The 24,143-nt window shown below is 34.1% G+C and overlaps 3 protein-coding genes across 3 annotated transcripts; 1 reads left to right on the top strand and 2 right to left on the bottom strand.

Moving 5' to 3' along the window:
- Window positions 1-4,139: 4,139 nt before the first annotated feature.
- On the bottom strand, window positions 4,140-8,950 carry LOC128190783 (NAD-dependent protein lipoamidase sirtuin-4, mitochondrial-like). Its single transcript, XM_052862976.1, has 3 exons — window positions 8,261-8,950; window positions 7,647-7,790; window positions 4,140-4,429 (listed from the first exon to the last, which is right to left on the bottom strand). The coding sequence occupies exons 1-3, from the start codon at window positions 8,888-8,890 to the stop codon at window positions 4,271-4,273; spliced, it is 933 nt and encodes a 310-aa protein (XP_052718936.1). The 5' UTR covers window positions 8,891-8,950; the 3' UTR covers window positions 4,140-4,270.
- A 183-nt stretch (window positions 8,951-9,133) lies between these two features.
- On the top strand, window positions 9,134-18,325 carry LOC128188905 (NIF3-like protein 1). Its single transcript, XM_052860226.1, has 7 exons — window positions 9,134-9,266; window positions 9,493-9,656; window positions 10,976-11,222; window positions 11,665-11,815; window positions 12,631-12,751; window positions 13,435-13,555; window positions 17,169-18,325. The coding sequence occupies exons 1-7, from the start codon at window positions 9,194-9,196 to the stop codon at window positions 17,444-17,446; spliced, it is 1,155 nt and encodes a 384-aa protein (XP_052716186.1). The 5' UTR covers window positions 9,134-9,193; the 3' UTR covers window positions 17,447-18,325.
- LOC128188906 (BTB/POZ domain-containing protein KCTD7-like) lies at window positions 17,490-20,342 on the bottom strand. The gene is made up of 2 exons (XM_052860227.1): window positions 20,198-20,342; window positions 17,490-19,912 (listed from the first exon to the last, which is right to left on the bottom strand). The coding sequence occupies exons 1-2, from the start codon at window positions 20,231-20,233 to the stop codon at window positions 19,124-19,126; spliced, it is 825 nt and encodes a 274-aa protein (XP_052716187.1). The 5' UTR covers window positions 20,234-20,342; the 3' UTR covers window positions 17,490-19,123.
- Window positions 20,343-24,143: the final 3,801 nt, after the last annotated feature.

Raw genomic sequence — 24,143 nt, 5'->3', positions numbered from 1 at the left:
TACAATGAAACAGACAGGCCTACGTCAAAGTCCAAGCTCTTGTTAAAATGGTTCTATGTTCGCTTGGATGGACATGGTTCCTTAAGGTCAAAATGACATCGAAATGTCGTGATTTTAAAAGCACCGCATTGAGTATATTGTTTGGATAATTTTAATATTTCAAACTGTAATTTCATTTTTAAGAACCCCATTTATCCCCTCCCCTTGGAAAATTAAAAGATTTATTAAGGGTTTTCGGACAAATTCAAGCATGATGCAAGTATAATGACACTGTACAGATTTGCTCTCCTTTCAGTTTTGGTCGTCTGCTTTTGCATGTGCACCATTTTGGTTTCGATTGCACACGCCTTCACCTCTAGATCTGAGAATTGCGCATTTTATCCGGTTTCAACTGCCTGCAATGAAATCCAGAGAAGTGGGCATCTTCGCCGGCTCGTTCCCTTTTTTAACGATCGACGCTTGAGGGGAGACTATGTGAACCAGGCCTTAAGGGATGTGTATAATCAAAAGAAACGTTTTCTAACGAAGGAGTATCTGAATTAGTTTAATACTGCAGTGCAGTCCGAGAAATAAATAATTTATATATTTTTGCTATTCATTCATGCTTGTTGTCTTCAATGTTAATATATGACTGTCGTCATGAGAAAAGGGCCCTAAAGGTCAAACTTTCACAAACTTACTTTTTTGTTAATTTCGATTAGTTAACTCTTTCTGAATACAAGTATACAAAGATATTCATGATTTTGTGTGTTTTAAGCATTTTATGACAATTTGAGTCAGCGATGTTAACACGACTTTGACGTAGCTCGTCGAAAACGTCACAACGTCACGAACGTCAAATTTTGTTTTGCATTAATTTTTTTCTTCTATAGGCATACTTCCTTTCACATCGTCTTTAATTGTTTGAGGTAGAATTAATTAATAATTTTCTATAATTCTAGACTTCTCACGATTTTAACAAAAGAGAGCAAAACATTTTGAATATCCAGATATAGTTAAAGTTCTGTAGCTAATCTAGATACACTTCCGATAAATCCACATGCAGCCCCCCCCCTCCCGAAAATATTATAAGATAAATAGATAGATGACGGATATTTAAAGAAAACAAATATCAACTTCTCCCCAAGCTTTATATGCATCAAAGTTATTTAAGCTGCAGAGAGGCAAATTATCAAACATGTACCAAACAAAGATAAAGATTGTCAAATTCGATGCCTATGTTTCCACTATTTTGGGACATACACGAGTTTCTTTTCAAAAGAGAAATATTTATTCTTTTTTATTAACCTGTTGCACGGAATTTTATCGCATATTTTCTGATATTACTTTTTAAGTATCTTTATAGTTCTGAAGCAAGTTTAAAATCAATTGCTGTTTTTGAAACTCGGAAGTTATAGGGTGTTAAATTATTTTCTCGATTCCTCTTCTCTTTTATACGTTATCAATACTTAATTCTTATGAAATTGCCGGTGAAAAAAAATCGGCTTTGACTGGCTCAATGTAAAGTTAACGTTCCAACTACAAAAACTATTTCACTTCTTTGGGAAATACTGTAAACGTATTATATTTAGCGTGTACGATATTTAGCGGGATATGGTTTTTCAACAGGTTAGCGTGGATTTGATTTAGCGCATTCTGGATGTCTGGATGTATCTACTTATATATTTTACATTTTGCGATGTACTTGATTTAGCGCCAAAAACGCTAGATAGAATACACAGCCAAATGTAATACGTTTACAGAAGTAAGGACTGGCTTTAGCCAGACTGCTATTTAAAAAAACCCACCAAACCTGGCTTTAATGGAGAGCGCATAATTATGTTCTGTGCAGGCACGTAACGTAGGACCTAAAACTTCTGTGTTAACATTGTTTATTTCATTACAATTTTTAGACTTCATGTAGTCATTTAAACAATAAAATGCTTTCTTTGGTGATTCATTCGGGATATGAAGGTGGCGACGTTGCAGAAAAAATACATAATTTAACCCGCATTATAGTGGGTTATGTAATGTGTTCCTGCAATGATTGCTACCTTCATAACCCGCACGAATCATCAAAGGAAGCATTTTATTGTTTATATTTACGCCTTTCTTTGAACCAATTAATAAATTTATTATGAAAAGTAAGTAAAATTCACTAAATTACTGTTAATGTACAGGAGCATGTTAGCTAAAAGAAACAGAAATCGTATCCTGTGAAAATCTGAGTTTGACATCATCATGATTATTTCGTGCAGTCCGTAATTTTTCCTTGGTCGCTGTAGGATAGGACCAATCGATAAACAAGGCGCGGCGTGTCGATTTCAGTCCTGTCAGTTTCAGTCGCTGTATAGATTTCTACCAATCAATAAACGGGGCGTGTAGATTTCAGTCTGTCTGTTTATACAAAGCTATGAAATGACTATAAGTTTCCGTAAGAAGTAGAGGGAATCATACTTGGTATATACTAGTAAATATATAAAAGGAACTAATTTTATCAGATAAAGATTTGTTGTCAAGGGAAGAATTCTATCTGTAAACTTTGACTATTTTGACTTCCTTTCCAGAACCAAGGGAACAACATTTAATTTATATATCTGAAGAGCGAAGAGATTCAAGTTGTAAATTAGCATAGATGCACGGCACAATGCGGAGATTTGGAGAACAAACAGGTAGTAAGCCATGCAAGCAAGCCAGACGTGTATTATTTTTAATGAAGTCTTATTATTATCCCTCGGATCATATATATATTTTACATTGGAATGAGTATTAAAAATATAGCATACAGAAGTGAAAATAAAATAAAATGTTTTAAATGATTTTTTTTTAAAGTATCAGATTTATTGATATTTTAATTTTTCACTAGCTTGTCCGACTGTGTATGGGCATTTTATACACCTTATCCACCCATCTTCTTAACGGACTTCTATTTTTTTTTTTCAAAAACGTTAAATTGTTGGGCTACAAATTGACATTTTTAAAGTATAGTGGGTCATCTCTCCACATATTTGTTGATTAAAATCGGTTTAAATTCCATTTAACCGCATTTAGACTATGACAAAAAAAATGGAGCTTGGACCCACTCTATACAAGAAATGACATTGAAGTTATAAAAATGACACTATTTGGAGGTTTTGACACGCATACGCCAGTTAAAATCAACCTATAACAGGTATTTAAAATATTTAAGGGTTACAAACCGATGTTACGTCAAATATACGCTGTTTTTAATTATTTAAGAAAAATTATCAGATTTAATGATATTTGAATTTTGCAGTATCTAATCATTCCTCATTTGGGCATTTTATACGCCTTATTCACCTATCTTCTTTTAATCCATATAATCGAATAATCAATACCTTTTCACCAACGTACACGTATTTTCTTTCCTACAGACACAATACACGGGACGCATTCTCACAATTAAGATTGGAAAGCCACTGCGGATATCTCGAACCCCCAAATATTGAAGTCCCCCCCCCCCCCCAAGTCCAAGTACGTACTGATGTTTACATGTAACTTATAAATATGAATTCTAATAAGTTGCCACGTACATGTAACAGGACCTTTTAGACTGGAATGGTCCTCTCTAGTCAGTACAAGAATATAACTGTATGTAACTATACAGTACACCCCACCCACATCCTCAGGTTCGCTCATAGATTTCATAAGGTAGAATCTTAAAAATTGTATAATGAGAAAGATATTTTATCACTTAAAAAGATCTCTTATCCATAATATGTATCTTTTTACAAAAACATGTTACTGACATTCCATAAGTTACCAATTATACATCTATGGTAAACATGTTTTACAAGCAGATGTCAGAGATGTATAAATATATGTAGAAACTGTTCATAGGCATATCTTACCGTAATATTGGGCTTTGATACATCATAATATATGTAATACTGCATTTCTGAAAGCTTTATTACTTAGTCAAGCTAACTTTTGATATCATTCTCACTTTTCCATTATATATTTCTTTTGTAGAAGAAAAACTGAGCTCCAGAAACTGGTTGCTAAACTATATGATCATTGTACTAATGGTCAAGGTGTGACAATTGTAATGATTAACATTTGCTTTTAGAAGCAAACTGTGCAGATCAATTCACCCATTTGTCAAACGTCCTCCAAAATATCTAATTAAAAAATGTTCATCTTCTTAAAAATTTATTAAAATCACAGATACAGAGCCAGTCTTCTGTGTTTACTTACAACATAAATAAATAATTATCAAATGCATTTAAAAGTGTACATTCAAATACTCTGTGAATATACATAATGATTATCAAGAATATATAAAAGACACTTGTTTCAGAACATCACTACATTTGGCATCTATTTTGAGATCAGCTAGTTTGTCTGCCCGAGTTGGACCAATGTTTAAAAGAGTAATGGGTTTCTTCATATCTGATGCCCGTAAAACAAATCGGTACCCGGAGTATACCTACAAAGGAAATGAAAAGTTATTATTATATTATAAACTTACAGCTAGTCTCTCAGGTAAATTACTGTAGCTTCCTTATTTTACACGTGTACTTAGTTCTGCATTCTATCACCCAGTATCAACTGCGGGAATATAAAATCGTAAGCCCCAAACATTTTTTATAAATTGGTATAGTTTACTGTTTACAACTAATGGGATTTTTTAAGTGTAGCTTTTAGTTGGATATTAATTCCCCGCATATAATTAGGAATTTAAAATAACTCAATAAGTTCAGGTGATACTTGTAGGTAAACAAGAGATTCCAAAATTAAAGGGATCTATAGACACGATTTGAGATGAAACTTTTATTTTTTAATTTTTATGTATAAAATGGTTATCTTAGGCATTTTGAATGATTGACCAAAATATGAGTGTTAGAATTTAAGTTACAAGTGAGATACAAAGAAAGAGGTCATTGTTATGTAAACAAAGCTCGAGTCTCATATTTGTTTACAAATGATGTAAGGGAAAGAGAGTTCAATTTCTTTGACTAAATAACTTGTGGCAAACAAGATAAACTTATTCAATGTGCTCATAAACTATTTTATCAACAACAAGAGGCCCATGGGCCACATCGCTCACCTGAGGAACAATAGGTATGATAAAGTCAGCTACATGGAGTCATAAAACAAACAATCTGGACAATGTACAATAATACATGTAGATCCTGTATAAATAAAATCCATTTTTCCCCCTTGGAACTCGGATAGCCCTGATTGCTGCCAATATTTACAAGAGCAGACTTTAATCACCGCTCCTGCACATATATAGGGACTCAAAGTTACGCAGGCAGGGATGACCGCACACCTACGCAACTCAACAGGTACCAACGTTTACGCAAGCAGGGATGACCGCACACTTGCACCAACAGCTCAACCTAACGCAAGCAGGGAGTGCCGCACACTTGCGCTAGAAAGGCCTGAACACCAGCATGGATGACCATACATTAGTGCTCCGCCGCTACCACCACCAATACAAGCAGATGTGACTGCACACTTGTATTAATGCGATACAGTGCAGGAATGACCCAAACTTTGTATCGAAGGTTAGAAAACACTTAGATTAGATAGAGCAAGGATGTTCACACACTCAATCTATCCATACCTGTTCAAATTTAACCCCAAACAGTCGCTCATCGAAATGCAATAGACACTGTCCCTATATATGTGTCAACCTAAAATAATTCATAGTATCTAAAAATTGGAAATCAAAAATAAACAAAATAATCTGGCCTTACCCAAAACTTCTTATGCAGAACAACTTATATACATTGAATATTTATTATTGTATAAAAATAATCATCACAATAATTGGTTAACAGTGGATGCATTAATTAAAATAATCAAGAATCAATAAATCAAGGGCAATAACTCAATACAGTAATACAAAAAGATTCTAATTAAAAAATAGCTGCCTGCTTCAATTCTATAGTCATATCACATGTTGAGTATTGCAGTTCTCAAAAAGATCCTTTACAATTGTTTATATATGGGATATTTAGCTACATCAAACTCTGAACCTTCTTGTGAGGCCGAAGAATTGTCCTGGAGCCAAAGTTTTAACAATGATAAAGAATCATCTTGCTGATTAGTTTCTGAGAAGAAGATTTTTAAAGATTTACTTTATATATTCCTATGTACAACTTTAACACCCCCCCCCCCCATGTGGCCTCACACTACCCCCAGGGATCATGATTTTCACAACTTTAAATCTACACTACCTGAGGATACTTCCACACAAGTTTCAACTTTCCTGGCTGATTAGTTTCTGAGAAGAAGATTTTTAAAGATTTACTCTATATATTCCTATGTAAAACTTCGACCCCCCATTGTGCCCCACCCTACCCCCAGGGATCATGGTTTTCACAACTTTGAATCTACACTACCTGAGGATGCTTCAACAACAGTTTCACCTTTCCTGGCTGATTAGTTTCTGAGAAGAAGATTTTCAAAGATTTACTCTATATATTTCTATGTAAAATTTTAACACCCCCCCCAATGTGGCCTCACCCTACCCCCTGGGATCATGATTTTCACAACTTTGAATCTACACTACCTGAGGATGCTTCCACACAAGTTTCAGCTTTCCTGGCTGTTTAGTTTCTGAGAAGAAGATTTTTAAAGATTTACTCTATATATTCCTATGTAAAACTTCGACCCCCCATTGTGGCCCCACCCTACCCCTGGGGGTCATGAATTTCACAACTTTGAATCTACACTACCTGAGGATGCTTCCACACAAGTTTCAGCTTTCCTGGCTGTTTAGTTTCTGAGCAGATGATTTTTAAAGATTTACTCTATATATTCCTATGTAAAACTTCGACCCCCCCATTGTGGCCCCACCCTACCCTGGGGGTCATGAATTTCACAACTTTGAATCTACACTACCTGAGGATGCTTCCACACAAGTTTCAGCTTTCCTGGCTGTTTAGTTTCTGAGAAGAAGATTTTTAAAGATTTACTCTATATATACCTATGTAAAACTTCGACCCCCCATTGTGGCCCCACCCTACCCCCGGGGGTCATGAATTTCACAACTTTGAATCTACACTACCTGAGGATGCTTCCACACAAGTTTCAGCTTTCCTGGTTTTCTGGTTCTTGAGAAGAAGATTTTTGAAAATTTCTCGAAATTTTTCATTAATTTCTAATTATCTCCCCTTGAAAACGGGTATGGCCCTTAATTTTCACAACTTTGAATCCCCTTTGCCTAAGGATGATTTGTGCCAAGTTTGGTTGAAATTGGCCAAGTAGTTCTTGAGAAGATGTTGAAAATGTGAAAAGTTTACGGACGGACGGACGGACAGACGGACAGACGGACAGACAGACGACAGACAAAATGTGATCAGAATAGCTCACTTGAGCTTTCAGCTCAGGTGAGCTAACAAAAAGCAACATTAGATTGAAACATATACCAATACAGCACATATGCAAACAATAACAGGACTCGAGCTTTGTTTATAAAACAAAGAATGTTAACCTTTGTAGCTCACTTGTATCTCAATATTTGACTTTCAAATTTTGGTGAAACATTGAGAACATTCATATTGGCGGATATGGCCATTCTAGATGTTAAAAATAGATAAATAAATTTTGAAAATTTGGGCTCAAATCGTGTGTAAGTCCTCTTAAGACTAATATCAAATTTCCTATCATACATGTATGTTTTGAACACTTACCTCTAATGAGGAGCCAACAACTAACACTTGGTCGCATTCTTGCACTTTTTGGAAAACAAATTCAACTGTAGACTTTGGAACATTATCTCCAAAAAAGATAATCTCTGGTTTCAGGGGCCCTGAGCATTTTGGACAATGTGGAGTCTGGCGAGGGAGAAAGAAAAAAATCATCATTTGGTTATGTACATATTGAACCTACAATGATCATATAAATTGTTATGTATGTGGTGAATATATTACAACTTCTTATTTGTACCTAGCTGCAATTATGTAACACCCCCCCCCCCCTATTTTTTTGAAGGAAAAAAATCAGATAAAAAAATCACAAAGGGCCTACATTACTGCAGCTAATGGTTACCAAATAGTGGTCATAGTGTGATTTCCTTTAAATATACATGTAGCAATATATAGAAAAGTTGCTAGTCATGCATGGTTTGTCTTGGTAAGCCAAGGGTTTTTGGTTCTCAGCTACACATTAACAGTTTATGGTGAGAGAACTGAAAACCCTTGTCTACATAAGTGGGATGATTATTAATAATCAAGTACATGTATAAAAATAAATTACTGAAATCTAGCTAAATTTTAAATGTCAACTTAATTTAGGGATTGCTCACCTGAAATCCCTCTATTTCTTCCTGAGATAACTGAATGTCCCCATCAGGAGCTAACACATTTGAAAAGGCCCTCCATGATGGATTGAGATTTTCTATCACAATTTGTAGATCATGTCTGGTTGTTTTATAATCACACCTCAAACAGGCAACTCTATGTGTACTCCCGTGAAGCTCCGTCACCTTTGAGCTTCCAGCTTTAAAATGTAATGCATCAACATTCTGAGTCACTAACCAACAAACTTTGCCAAAATCTTCAAGTTTCTTGAGAAAAGAGTGAGAAATATTTGGTTGAACAGAGGAAAACCTTGGCCATCCAATGAAATTTCTTGCCCAATATCTCTGTCTGATTCTGTCACTTTTCACAAAGTCCTGGTAAATGACAGGCCTGCTTTTGCTCGTGGCATAGAGTCCTACTCCCTGAGATCTATAGTCTGGGATTCCACTTTCTGTTGAAATACCTGCACCTGTAAGAACTAAAATATTTCGCCCTCTGTCCACAAACTCGCAGAATCCTTCGATTTGAGCACGCGATACACCTCTGGCCGTAGGAACAAATTTATGAGTGGAAGTTGAACATCTTCTGATCACCGAAAATATAATATTTCTGCCCGTAACATGGACATTTACCATGATTAAAATCTGACAGCAGCTACAGCTGAAAAAAAATTGACAGTTATGAAATGTGATTTGTAGTCCGAACCCGATTCTTATAAATGGTATTGTCTTGCTCTCATTTGTTCTATAATCATTGATATTTAATGATAACAAATTAAGGTAAGTCAATTTTAAAAAATGAAACTGATAAAAATTATCTTGAACTTTATTCAGCATTTCACGCCATGCTTACAATTAGCAATCGGGATTGATATTCCAACCAACACATGCAATTTCTACTTTCTTTTTCACTTTGATGGATTTAATTCACAATTTCACATGCTTTCAAGAATAACTCCTTCTGTCTACAGTATTTTGCAACCAAGAATCGCATCCCACTTAAGATTAAGAGGTAATTCATAGTACACAACAGTATCTTTTAAAAGTTTATGTAGAATTGTGGAGACTAAAATTTTTGACAGACTTCTCTTCAGAATGATTAATGGTCCTTAGCGACCATTTTTAAAATAACAGCTGTCTTCAAATTACTTTTTTTGAATATTTTTGAGTATTGACATACATTTTGTAAACTATTGAATACTGTGCAAACTTTAATATGCGTATCTAATATCTTTCAGGTATATTATCCTCTATTCACCAGAAGAAAACCTTTTGTACTAGTGAGTGTTCCGATATGGACTTGAAATCTGTGGTGAAGAAATTACAACAGTTTGCAGACCCTAGTTTAGCTGAATCCTGGGATAATGTTGGTCTTCTGGTGGAACCAACCCCTCCACATGAGGTATATCCTATGTCTGGTTGTCTTGGCATTTATCTAACAAATTAATGAAATACTGTAAAACGAGAAAATTTGGCGCATACGTATTTTAGCGCAAACACAAGTGCCAGTACATTAACGCAATTATATTTTAGCACATGCGTCTGTTCTTTAAAAAAGAATACAAAAAATGTTGTTGTTTGATAAACGATCACGCCCAAAATTTAGTTCTGTGTTCACTCAAACATGTGAACACAACGACTTTGATTTCTATCTCGCATGCACAGTAAACTGTCGTTGAGAACAATACACTTACTTTTGTGTAAATCGTCAGTAGATAGATATGAAAACTTCATTTATTGGCGATGATGTGTAATTTTTGTTGGTAAACAGATTTGAGCTATCGGACTTTGAATTTAACGTGTCGACTTGGATAACCCTAGAAGAGTCCCGAAACTAAAAGTGAAATCGAATGCTACATTTACCATGAGTTTCAATCACCATGAGAGAATCTTTTTCACAGTAATTTTTTATTATAAAAAACACAAAAAATAGGTATCGTCTTGTTATCTTTATATCCATTATTCAGAGAACAAAGAAATTATGATCAATCATGTATTGTCAGCGTTAACGATCGCCACGCTTAATCACATTTTCACCTCGAGGCGCTAAATGGAAGTGGCATGGGGAGAAGCCCAATTTTCAAGGTGCTAATGAGAGATATTAAAAAGCAATTAAAACTGAGTTAATTAATCCATGTTTAGGCACTTACACCCGATAACCCATACCGTTTATCCGTGTAATTGTTTAAACAAACAGAACAGACAGCATCTGATATTTAAATGAACACTTCTATATATAGCCTTAAAATGGACTGACGTTATTGTTTCGCAACTTGAAGAAATTTAATACATATGGAAAATCGTTGGCGCACTATTAATTTTAGCGCTCAGAGGCAGTTGCGCCAAAGGCGCTAAAATTTGTAGTGCATCATATTTTCTCGTTTTACAGTATATGGAAGTTTAATCAGGAACTGTTTACGCTATTGACTAACTAAGAGACTTGCAACAGTTCTGAAATATATATATATCTTGAATAATGACTGGGTATACAAGGTATACTTGAGTTCTGGACATCTTAACAAAAAATAAGAGTAAGTGTACTTATAAAATTTGTAATCTCCCCACCCACCCAAAAAATAAAAAATTAGTTCTTATTAAAGAAAAAAAAAACTCTGACATATTCTTTCTGAAGAAAAGTAGAATTTTTATTGCAGAGTTATTTACTCAGGCTGCCTCTCCCAAGTAAAGAGCATAAAAGAATTAACTTTTTTCTCATTAAAGGTAAAAAAGGTGATGTTGACAAATGATCTGACAGAGGCTGTATATAGGGAGGCATGTGACTGGAATGCAAACCTTATTATTTCCTACCATCCACCTATCTTTGCCCCTATGAAGAAGCTTGTACAAAGTAACTGGAAGGACAGGATCATAACAGGTTGTATAGAGAACCGGATCGCTATTTATTCTCCACATACCAGCTATGATGCCCTGGCTGGTGGAGTAAATGACTGGCTTCTACAAGCTTTTGGTGAGTTTTCCTGGTTGATATGAGTACATTGTATTTTATTTAGGATATCTCATGACTAGTACCGTCAAATGTTTGGAAATTGATTCAGAATTAGAGAAACATTCAATTATTATTGCATGAAACTATTGACAAAGGCATTATTGTCATGTGATTTTCTTTATACATGATACATATCCAACAATTAATTGAAATAGAATAATTATGGTAAATTATGCATTAAATTTTGTTGTATCATTTTCATCTTTGCAATGTGACAGAGGAATCATTTCCATATGATTAGTCTCTGCAATATAGCCCAAAGTTTTTTTCCCCACTTTATTATATATAGGCAAGCAGAGGATGAAAATCCTGTGGCTGCATGGTGGAGATGACATATATATATTTTTGGCATACAACTTTAAAAGAATCTTTTTTGGAATGTGGTTGGTGTTTCTGATTACAGATATAAGCAGTTCTAAACCAGTTACCCAGTCAGTGACATCTGCAGGCCCCTACAACAAAAAGCTACAACTCACTATTTCCAGCACTGACAGGGAATCGATACTTAAATGTGTTAGTGGGATAGAAAACACCTTCACAACTGTAAATGAACTGTGAGTTGCATAAATCATTGGAACTCAAATGTTTTTCCCATCCAAATAACAGAGCTTAAAATTAAAAAAGGGTTGATTATTTCCTGTTTTCACTCTTTATCGGAATTTGTTTATATTATAATATTAATCTACCCATATACCATAAATCAACTTTTATTCCCATGGGAATAATTTACGCGAGGTTCACAAGAGCCTTGTTATCATAAATATAATATAAACCTAGCATGTAATGTCTCTGTCATATTAATCTCTGATCTACATCTTAATAGTGAAAACTAAATCTCTGGCATACTGTGGAATCATTAGATTTCGTGGTGGCTCAATTTTTGTGGAATTCGTGGCTACCTCTCATCCACGAATATACACCCCCACAAACTAATAAACTAGGGCTATACAGTCATAATCCTTTTGTATGTATACGAAAATACACGAAATAACGTCCCCCCGAACCTGTAAAATTTAAGCAATCCACGAAAATTGCCCCCCACGAATTTTAATGATTCCACAGTATTGGTCTCTAGATAATTAATCTTCATCTTGATCACAAAATTAGCTGCAGCTAACTACATGTATTTCATCATTCATTTGGTAAATCATGAAATCAATTAACTGTGAATAGAACTTGTTTTATAGTAGCTCATTTTATGAATTAATACTTAATTCATAGACAAACTTCAGGATAACTATTCAAATTTACACGCATGATGAAAACAACCTAATTCTATTTTTGACATTGCACAAGTTCAAACTCTTTTGATATGTATTGTGTGAATCGGTATTTACATGAATATTTACAGATATTCCTTTCTTTCCAGAAATAAGGAATTTTGCGAGATTAATGTACTGTGTGGCAGTGGAACTATACCTGCCATATTGGAGAGCACACAGTGCTTCTGTGACAAAATTCAAAGCACAGCGTTATTTGATATACAAAAAGTAAGAACTGCATGTAGTAAAAGGTACATGTATGGCTAAGTGTTATTAAGATTATTTGTTTGCTACGTTCTTGCAAAGCTATAGTCAGTGTATCCAATTTTATTGCCACTCATATAATAGAGACATTTTAATATAACTATCAAATTAAAAATGATTTTGGTTAAAGTTTGCCTTCTGATGAGATTTTCAACTTTCAAGTCACTGAAACAACATATTGTATGCGAGTGTAATGAGGAAATAAAAACTTTAAATTTAAATCAATATGACTTATATATCTCCAAAAATATGGATATGCCATACCAATTAGGAAGAAAGATAAAAGTTCTAAATGGTGTTTCTTTATGTTTTAACCTATCTGGAATTCTTGTATACTGGTATCGTTTAAATTTCTATGTCCCACTGAATGTGTAATAATGAGGTTTTACTGCTTCTAATTGTTATCATATTTTTGAAGGTGCACATGTGACAATTTCATTTTAAAATTCATATGAATATATATATTTAAATATAAAATTTTCATGAATTTCAGGTTCTGATGAAATAATGAAAATTCTGAATTTCTTAAATTATAAAACACAAGTCACTCTGTACAAGCAATTTTGAAAATCCATGAATATCATTCTATGAATGAAAATATTACATTTTTATGATGCATGTAAAATCGTATACCTGTATGTTTGTAGATACCTAAATCTGGATATGGGATGGGCAGAATTGGGAAGTTGACATCACCTATCTCTGTCAGTGAAGCTGTGGAGAGGGTAAAGAAGCATCTTGGACTAGCACATATAAGGCTTGCTAAAGGTAAACATAAGGCTTGCATATTAAGGTAAATATAAGGTTTATTCAAGGTAAATGTGAGGCTTGTTCAAGGTCATTATAAGGCTTGGTCAAGGCAGTCTGATGATAAAGGGGATGGTTTTAATCTGACTGTGCATAAGGTGACAATGGGGAAACCACTCACTGTAATACTATTGTTGCAAATACAGTGAATCAATAAAATCATGTGAATTTCATTTAAGCTAGATCAGATGACACGTTCCTGGAGCATCTTTTTTGTATCTCCTCGTAATAAAGAGTTCCAATAAAAATTATAATTTTTATAATGATTTTAAAACATAGGTAATCACAGATTACAAAGCTCACCGAGACGAGGCATCAACTTTATGAGGCATCACCTTTAAAACCACCTTTATCATATGATATGAAAATCATAGTTAATGATCTTGGATATTCATGGATACTGTTTTGACACAATATCGTATATCATATGTAAAAAAATTGTAAGATAATCCTATGTTCATTTCATACATTATTATAAGATACAATGTTTATCAATACAATAATATAAAATATGATATTGCATCCAATGATACTTACAATATATATCATTTAATACAATATAATACTGTAATAAATATTGATGCAATATGATTTTGTAACATATAATATGACATTGTATCGTGTTATACATTATTGTATTTAATCACATAATACAATATCATAATATCTTATATAAATACAATATAGCATTATTTGATACTATATCATATCACATAATACATCACAATATTGTAACATATGATATCATATTGTATAATATAGTATAATTTTGTATTGTATGATATTGTATCATATTTGATACACAATATTGTATCATATGATACAATATAATTTGATAAAACATTGTTTCATATCATATGATACAATATCATCTGATACAGTACGATATTATATAATACAATATCATTTTATACAATATCATATCATATGATACAATATCATATCATACAATATCATATTATATGATATCTTATAATATCATATAATACAATTTCATGTATTATATAACAATATATTATATAAACCAATATCATATTATACAATATTGTATCATACGATATGCTATAATTATAATATACAATATCGTATCATATGATACAATATCATATATTGCAATATAATATGAAACAATATCATTCGATAAAATAATATATTATACAATATCATATTCTACAATATTGTATAATAATATACAATACTATACATAACAATATCATAATACAATATCATATAATAATGTACAAAAAAATTGATACAATATCATATCATATCATATAACTTTTTACAATATAATGTATGATATTACATTGTATCATATAAAACAATAGTGTATCATATCATAGAATACTATATCATAGGAATCATGTTAAATCATTTAACAACAAACACATCTATCAAGCAGGTTTGAGTGAGGTAGGAGAATTTTTAGCATCCTTGATAATGGAGATCAGGCTCTGCATCTGAAGCTACCTCTGCAATTCATTTATATTATAGTTAAATCAATTATGCAAGCTATTATCTATAAAACATGTAACCTGTTCCAAAAAACTAAACCTCATCCAGCATCCGAAACCTATGGCTCAGATTCAGCATTCAAGCCTGTCAGATGCATCAGTATCATGAGATGCATCATCCCTGCAAGTTTGGTGATGTAAGGACCAGTAATAACTAAGATATAATCATCAGAGGGCACCTGCTCTAAAAACTTTAACCAGCTCTTAAAACCTTAACCTCATCCAGCATCCGAAACCTATGGCTCAGATTCAGCATTCATGCCTGTCAGGTGCATCAGTATCGTAAGACGCACCATCCTTGCAAGTTTGGTGAAGTTAGGACCAGAAATAACTAAGATATTTTTTAGCATCCTTGATAATGGAGATCAGGCTCTGCATCTGAAGCTACCTCTGCCATTCATTTATATTATAGTTAGATCATATATGCAAGTTTGAAATAGTGCTATTACCTACATATATTAAACATGTGACCTGTTCCAAAAAAACTAAACCTCATCCAGCATCCGAAACCTATGGCTCAGATTCAGCATTCAAGCCTGTCAGGTGCATCAGTATCATAAGACACACCATCCATGTAAGTTTGGTAAAGTTAGGACCAGTAATAACTAAGATATGATCATCAGAGGGCACCTGCTCTAAAAACTTTAACCAGCTCTTAAAACCTTAACCTCATCCAGCATCCGAAACCTATGGCTCAGATTCAGCATTCAAGCCTGTCAGGTGCATCAGTATCATAAGACGCACCATCTATGCAAGTTTGGTGAAGTTGGGACCACTAGTAACTTAGAAATGGCTATCAAAGGGCACCTGCAACAAAAACTTTAACCTGCTCGAAAAACCTAACTTCATCTAGCATCCGAAACCTTCGGCTCAGATTCAGCATTCAAGCCTGTCAGGTGCAAAAGTATCATAAGACACACCATCCATGCAAGTTTGGTGAAGTAAGGACCAGTAGTAAGTAAGATATAATCATCAGAGGGCACCTGCTCCAAAAACTTTAACCAGCTCTAAAAACCTTAACCTCATCCAGCATCCGAAACCTATGGCTCAGATTCAGCATTCAAGCCTGTCAGGTGCATCAGTATCATAAGACACACCATCTATGCAAGTTTGGTGAAGTTTGGACCAGTAGTAACTTAGAAATGGCTATCAAAGGGCACCTGCAACAAAAACTTTAACCTGCTCAAAACACCTTAACCTCCTCCAGCATCTGAAATTCATGGCCCAGATTCAGCATCCAAGTCTCTCAAGTCCATTAGTAGGTCCAGATGCATCATTCATGCAAGTTTGGTGAAGATAGGACAAGTAATAAGTTAGATACAGGACCTGCAACAAAAACTTTAACCAGGTCCGGACGCCGACGCCGACGCCGACGCCGAGGGTATAGCATAAGCTCCCCCCGACTTCGTCTCGGTGAGCTAAAAATGATTAGAATTTACTTGTATATGGATATATGCCTAGATGGCCGAGTGGTTAGAGCTGTGGCTGCTCTCTGCCAGGAGCGTTAGGTTCTAAAGGTTGTGAGTTCAAAGCCCAGCCCAATATAGTGAATTTCACTGTGCTGTATTATTCGTTTATTTTTATATCAGCAATTCAAATGTATTTTCAAGAAGATTATATGGGAAATTGCATTCTCTAGTATTTTGCAGAAATGCCTGGTAAGGTATCCTAATTTTTTGCAAGAAAGCTTGTCAGAGTAGTAGTAAACCATTAACATATTCCTGGAAATTGTTATTTAAAATTGAGGAACATGTTGTCTGACCTTAATGATTTTTCACTTTTCGCCTCCACAAGTGAAAAAACAATTTCCTGTGTCCCCATACATTTTATGCAAGTCCTCTTATAAACACTGACCCTAGCTTCTTTACTTTGGTTGATGATATATATTTATGATAGCATGCATAAATGTACATCAACTGAAATATATACAAATGGAAAGTGCTTCCTCTGGAAAAGTTTCTTGATCGATCATCTGCCTGTTTTACAAACTTAAGATTCTTTTGTAATAATGTCAGGATTTATTTTGAAAAAATGTTTATTTTGTTTTCCCACAATATCAGGAATAGGCTGCGATAGCATCTCATCAGTGGCAGTCTGTGCTGGATCCGGTGGGGGGCTGTTGAAGAACCTGAACGTTTCTTTGTACGTCACCGGAGAAATGAGTCACCACGACGTCCTACATGCTGCCCAGTCAGGCGTGTCTGTCATTTTGTGTGACCATAGCAACACAGAGAGGGGATTTCTCAAAGTGCTGCAAGAATCACTGACTAAAATCTTCCAGAATCAAGTCGACATTCAAGTTTCAAAGTCGGATAAAGACCCTTTAGATGTAGTGTGACACCTAATATATCCAGTGATTGCAAAATAAATATTAAACAAAGTAATTGCACAATTTTATTTTATTAATCTTTACAATTCAAAATATGAGATCATATTTTATTAACTTTGCACTAGTGACTGCATGTGCTCGTACATTATGCAATAGATTAGATGTACAGCAAATAAAAGCAAATTCTAGGTATACTAGTACATATGAAATTTTAATAGATTTTACATAAACTAAAGCCATAGATAATTTTAAAAAACTAATTTCACACAAACACATAAGCCAACAAGAAAAATATTGTGGATTTGTGTATTCATTTCAGAAAAAAGCATGTAACACAGGTACCCAACATGAGTGTTTTATTTTCATTTTAATGATAAAAATATTCAATAAATTATGTAGGAGTATGATAATGTAAACTTATTACCGTAATAAATTTAGGGGGAAAAGAAGAAGACGGAATATAATAGACTCATTTTCACAATATCAAGCAGGTAACTACAAGGACTTATAAGTATGGCAAATGTGTAGGTACAATTATTATAATAATATTTAAAGTATGATAAAATGTAATTATGATCAATCAAATATATAGTTTTAGGTCCAAACTGGCCTCAGAAGTGGCATTTTTTATCATATAGTGCAGTATGAGGCATATATCCAAAATTCATGCGTAATGATTTTAAATGGGAAGCATAGATGAGGTGTGTTAAAAAATTCTTTTACTGTAAGGTACATATTAAAAAAAAAGGATACATGTCATGGGCTTGTAATGTATATCATAACCATTATAAAAGCTTGACTAGAAGGAAAAAAAAGGCTGACATTTTTTTTTATAGATGCCATGATGTTAAAATATTCCCCAGGGTTTTCTTGAAAAATGCTATATTATTAATAAAATAAGAGTTTGTGAAGCAAAATTTGTACATGTATATATGTATGTTGCATATCTTCACAAAAATAGGTAAACTAAATGTGAACTTATAATTTCATAAAAGATGTAGTATAAATAAAAAAATTTAAAAAATTATGATAATTTACATTTGTTCAGACCATCAATCTTATTTACAAACACAATTTGTTTACTTAAAAATAAATTGCATATGATTGTAATTGTAATTTAATAATCAATATAGCCAAAATAATACAAATCAACACAACCATGATGAGATGAAAATCTTTCAAGATTACAAATGGTTGATTGTATTATCTATGCATACATTAGGAAGTATTTTAGATCGAGCCATTTTAATGAGACCATGGACTTTGAGTAGTTCAACAGCCATTTGATGTATGCCTGTCAATTTCATTGTCAGTGATTCTGATTTTAAAATGGAAATCAACAACATTTGTCCACTCTAAACTATTCCTACGAAACCAGTGGATATTTCACTTAGGGCTAGAGCAACAAGCTGATACTGATGATCCTGAACTGAACTTGATAGTTACATCAAACCATTAAAGTCCATGATCTTGTTAAAATGACAATAACAATATAAAAATTACTACCATTTAGGTTAAAACTTAAGAAAAATATCACTCTTTTCAAATAAATTAACCGTTTTTCACCGATTGTGCAAAAGAATAAAGCAGAATCCATGTATCCTAATAAAACTGATACATAGGAAATAAAGCACATCATAAAATGCTTTTATTGACCACATCAACTAAACATTGCGTAAAAATTCTTTAAAATTGAAGTGATGTATCCAGCCAATCGAAACGAAAAACGTGGCAGCTAGTGCAGACATGAAATTCATCATCGGACCATGTGATGGTCTTCAGTTTATGTTCCTCATCGTGTATTCCCTCAACAGAATAAGAGCAATGGTAGCCCTCTTTATTCAGATCACATGTTAAACAGTTGGCAAGCACGTCCATAACAACATTGGGCAGCCCCTTGATATTTTCACAGGGAATATGGAGATGGTATTTGCCAAAGCATGATTCGAAAGACTTGTATGTTCGAAACTTTCTGTAGAATTGCTTGTACACTTGTTTAGAAAACTGCAGATCTCCTGGGATTGGTTGATTCTTGGTGGTGGCGACTCTCACCACTGAAATTATGGCACCACTTTCTACCACCTGCTCTCTGGCGAGGTCTATTAATTTCTGTTTAACAGCACTATAATCCTCGATTTTATCTCGGATATTTTGCCTCACGACATACTCGGCAAACAGTGGAGGCGAATTCTTCATGGCATCAATTAAAGGTGCAATTCCATAGAACATTGCCTCCTTTAGTACTTCTTCAGCAAGTGCAACTGGTGGTAGGTCCTGATCATTTCTCAAGAAATTTAAAATGTGGTTAAAATGAGTACCATCCCTATCAATGAAGTAGTTGCCATCACTGTCTTTGTCAATGACATGTCGTCCACTAAACATCACAGCCAACATAGAATCGGGATACTTCAGCAGTGTTGAGAGTCGAGTGGCAAAGATCCTCCCACCTACATTTAAGGTGATGACGGATGGAAACTGCAATTATAACAGATGTTTTGAAAATTATCAGCATTTTCAAATATTCATATTAACTGATGAAAAAAAAAAATAGCATTAGGCTACTTGCAGTAGATTTGCATAGTTTTCATTAGCAAAATTACAACATCCTTTAGTACAAATCTCGATGCATAGCAATGCTGGCACAGCAGTACATTGTATATAAATCAAGCTGGACAATAAATATATTTGTCGATGGAAAATGTATTTATAGCACGCATAATCAAGTAATCCGGAAAAAAAATTAAAATAGCATTTACTCACTGAATTATTATTGTCGGTCATACGGTAAGGATCCATGTCTTATCCTTATATTTCGATTAGTTTCAAGATTAATACTACATTTCCTATATTTTGCTACAATTTCATCAATCTTGATTTTTGTATTTAGAATTAACGGAATCCCAATCCCGACGAGAAATATGTTTACGTGGAAATACATGTACACTCGTATATAATATGAAACAGGTCTTATAAAATTATTGTAAAGCATGCAATTGAAATGATATTAACAACAACAGAGAATCATAAATTTCGATGCAAGTGATTGAAGTAAAAAACATGTCTTTTTGAATTACTTTTTAGCTCACCTGAGCCAAAGGCCCAAGTGAGCTTTTCTGATCACAATTTGTCCGTTGTCTGTCGTCGTTGTCGTCGTTGTTGTAAACTTTTCACATTTTCATCATCTTCTCAAGAACAACTAGGCAGATTTCAACCAAATTTGGCACAAAGCACTACTAGGTGAAGGGGATTCAAGTTTGTTCAAATGAAGTGCCACGCCCTCTTTAAAGGGGAGATAATTGAGAACTATTGAAAATTTGTTGGTATTTTTCAAAAATCTTCTTCTCAAAAACTATTTGGCCTGAAAAGCTTAAACTTGTGTGGAGGCATCATCAGGTAGTGTAGATTCAAGTTTGTTCAAGTCATGGTCCCCAGGGGTAGGGAGGGGCCACAATTGGGGGATCAAGTTTTACAAAGGAAGAGAAAATCTTTAAAAATCTTCTTCTCAAAAACGATTAAGCCAGAAAAGCTCAAATTAAAATGGAAGCATCCTCAGGTAGTGTAGATTCAAGTTTGTTCAAATCATGGTCCCCGGGGGTAGGGTGGTGCCACAATTGCGGGATCAATTTTTACACAGGAATATATAGAGAAAATCTTTAAAAATCTTCTTCTCAAAAACTATTAGGCCAGGAAAGCTCAAATTTGAGTGGAAGCATCCTAAGATAGTGTAGATTCAAGTTTGTTCAAATCATGGTCCCCGGGGGTAGGGTGGGGCCATAATTGGGGGATCAATTTTTACACAGGAATATATAGAGAAAATCTTTAAAAGTCTTCATCTCAAAACTATTAGGCCAGGAAAGCTCAAATTTGAGTGGAAGTATCCTCAGATAGTGTAGATTCAAGTTTGTTCAAATCATGGTCCCCAGGGGTAAGGTGGGGCCTCAATTGTGGGATAAATTTTTATATAGGAATATATAGAGAAAATCTTTTAAAAATTTCTTTCAAAACCTATTTGGCCAAGAAGCTCAAATTGGCGTGTAACCATCCTCAGATAATGTAGATTCAAGTTTGTTCAAATCATGGTCCGGGGGTAGGGCGGGGCTACAATGGGAGATAAATTTTTATAGATAGAGAAAATCTTTAAAAGTCTTCTTCTCAAAACTATTAGGCCAGGAAAGCCAAAATTTGAGTGGAAGCATCCCCAGATCATATAGATTCTAGTTTGTTTAAATAATAGTCCAGGGGTAGGGTGAGGCCACAATGGGGGATGAATTTTTACCTAGGAATATATAGAGAAAATCTTTAAAAATCTTCTTTTTAAATACTATTTGGCCAGAAAAGCTTAAACTTGTGTAGAGGCATCCTCGGGTAGTGTAAATTCAAGTTTGCAAAATCACAGTCCCTAGTGATAGGGAGGGACCGTGATGGCGGTTTGAATTTTTACATAGGAATATATAGAGAAAATCTTTAAAAATATTCTGGGAAAGTTTTCGGTCCAAAACTCAGTACTTAGTGTGAAAGCACAGGTTATGCAGATTTAAGTTTGATGAAACCATGATTCCCTAGAGAAAAGTGGGGCCTCGAAATGGGGGGGGGGGGGGTATATAGGAATAGAGAAAAATCTTCTTACAGGTACAGCAACAAAAGGGGCTTGGTATTTACCAAAATATAAGAGGTGGATAAAAATTGGCAGATTTTCAATTTAGCAAGATTTGCTGTACTCAGTTGTCAAGATATTTTAATACTGTAATGCTTATTTGATCAGAATTAATGCAATTGTTGCTCAGGTGAGCGTTGTGGCCCCTGGGCCTCTTGTTTATAATCGGCATGTACGCCCTATACGTATGCCGTCATTTTTATTTATTTCAATGTTTCTAAAGTTTGGTCTCAGCCATGATATTGTAAATGTACCTATAGAACACGTGAGCTCTGTAATAGCATGATTAGATATAGAACCAAACCCAGCGGGGGGTTTTTTCGTGTGAGTGTGGGGTTTTTTCTTCTTTAACTTTTTTGTGTGTGTCTAATATGTAAAATCAAATATTTTGGAACAAAAAAATCAAAAGAATTGAAAAACAAAACACACGCACCACTGATATCAACACTGATCAAGAAAATACATATAAAAAAAATTTTTAAATTAGGTTTTTAAAGACTAGCTGCAGTATTTCTAAATCAATTTCAAACCTCGTATTTATCTATAATACGGGAATAAAAGTTGCATAATTTATGGTTACCATATGATGCAAACATATTTATTACCTGTTTTAAACTTCAAAGTTCTTTGGCCGTCCTATTTATCCAAACTGTGCTCTGAAAAAAATTACAGTATTGCTTCTTTCATTTCAGTTGACAGGGAATGAATCTCTGCATCTTGATTGTATAACAGATAATGGAGGGTCCTAATCCGTGCTACATGTATGTGGATCCAACGAAATGACCTAGCTTTCGACTTAAGAATTTACACGGATTTTTGAACTTTTCAAAACTGTTTTAGATACAATTTTTAGCCTTTTAAACATGAACTTTAATTCAGATAGCTATATAGTTTGATATTTTACTTCACTGAACATCATTGATGTGTTCATTATATACGGTTGCTGCTTACATGTACTTTGCATGCGTACATTATTTGATCGAACGAAACTACAACTACATTGATACTAATAACACTAAATCTACGGACTTACACGGACTGACCTCAGTACAAAATTTACAACATGACATCTTGTAAATTTTGTATTTACACCCACCTAGTAAATTCAAAAGTTACAACATGACATATTGATAGTAGGATGTATAGCTACCATGGCAAATTTGACATATAAAGGGAAAATTGGCTGTTTCTTCTCTTTTAAGTTTCTATTGACAATAACGATGATTTATTTAAATAATAAAATGCTTTCTTTGGTGATTCATGCGGGATATGAAGGTGACGACGTTGCAGAAAAAATAAATAACCCGAATCAGCGGAATATGTGTACCTATGACTCCAACTTTTTAATATTTCAATCTTTAATCTTTACAGGGTAAATTTAGGGTAAATTTAGTAACTACTATCTTTGCTGCAAAAAAAAAGTGTGTGTGTGTGTGGGGGGGGGGGGGGGGGCTAAGAAAATTTAATTACGCAAGTATGTACCTAAACTCATATATATACTTCCCGCTGAGTATCTATGGTCATTGGAGCACAGGTTGCTCGGACTCTACGGACCAACGCAAGACTTCCGAAGAGTTATCTTTCTTTATTCGGCAAAGCTCGGCTGATTCCGGTATGGATTTGCCGTAGTATGTTATTTGATTCTTCCATTTTCACCCCTGCGAATGTTATTGTCATTTAAATTTTAGATCACGTGTTTTAATTTGACCCTTTCAGTTTCGCAGTAAAAATCGTCCCTCGTGTTCATAGTCTATTTCATAGAATCTAGGTACTTGTAGTCAAACATAAAAAATTAGAGGTTTATTGATTTTAAACTTTATCTTCAACTGGTGGATAAAATGTGTTATAGAAATAAATGTGACAATACAAAAAAAATAGTTTTTTTTCTGCTGTTGCAACAATTAAAATGTCTATTAGAGATCCCCCCTATGGGTTTATTTTCGATCCGCACGTGATCTAGTAATAGCATCAATAGTGAAACAGACTATACTATTTTATGCAGAATGTTCCTTGAAAATGGCTCGATATACTAAGTTTTGATACAAAACAGAC

The sequence above is a fragment of the Crassostrea angulata genome, chromosome 6, assembly GCF_025612915.1.
Source record: "Crassostrea angulata isolate pt1a10 chromosome 6, ASM2561291v2, whole genome shotgun sequence".
Taxonomy (NCBI): Eukaryota; Metazoa; Mollusca; class Bivalvia; order Ostreida; family Ostreidae; genus Magallana; species Magallana angulata.
The sequence above is the reverse complement of the archived record's forward strand: the minus strand, read 5'-3'. Positions and strand labels throughout refer to the sequence as shown.

What these genes read in the sequence shown, in the direction of transcription:
- LOC128190783 (XM_052862976.1), bottom strand. Translation starts at nt 8,890, where the DNA reads ATGGTAAATGTCCATGTTACGGGCAGAAATATTATATTTTCGGTGATC. An exon ending in AAGAAATAGAGGGATTTCAG is followed by an intron (nt 7,791 to 8,260) that starts GTGAGCAATCCC and finishes CTCCCTCGCCAG; the next exon opens with ACTCCACATTGTCCAAAATG. An exon ending in TTGTTGGCTCCTCATTAGAG is followed by an intron (nt 4,430 to 7,646) that starts GTAAGTGTTCAA and finishes TTTCCTTTGTAG; the next exon opens with GTATACTCCGGGTACCGATT.
- LOC128188905 (XM_052860226.1), top strand. Translation starts at nt 9,194, where the DNA reads ATGCTTTCAAGAATAACTCCTTCTGTCTACAGTATTTTGCAACCAAGA. An exon ending in ATCCCACTTAAGATTAAGAG is followed by an intron (nt 9,267 to 9,492) that starts GTAATTCATAGT and finishes AATATCTTTCAG; the next exon opens with GTATATTATCCTCTATTCAC. An exon ending in CGTTATTTGATATACAAAAA is followed by an intron (nt 12,752 to 13,434) that starts GTAAGAACTGCA and finishes GTATGTTTGTAG; the next exon opens with ATACCTAAATCTGGATATGG.
- LOC128188906 (XM_052860227.1), bottom strand. Translation starts at nt 20,233, where the DNA reads ATGGATCCTTACCGTATGACCGACAATAATAATTCA. An exon ending in TGACCGACAATAATAATTCA is followed by an intron (nt 19,913 to 20,197) that starts GTGAGTAAATGC and finishes TTATAATTGCAG; the next exon opens with TTTCCATCCGTCATCACCTT.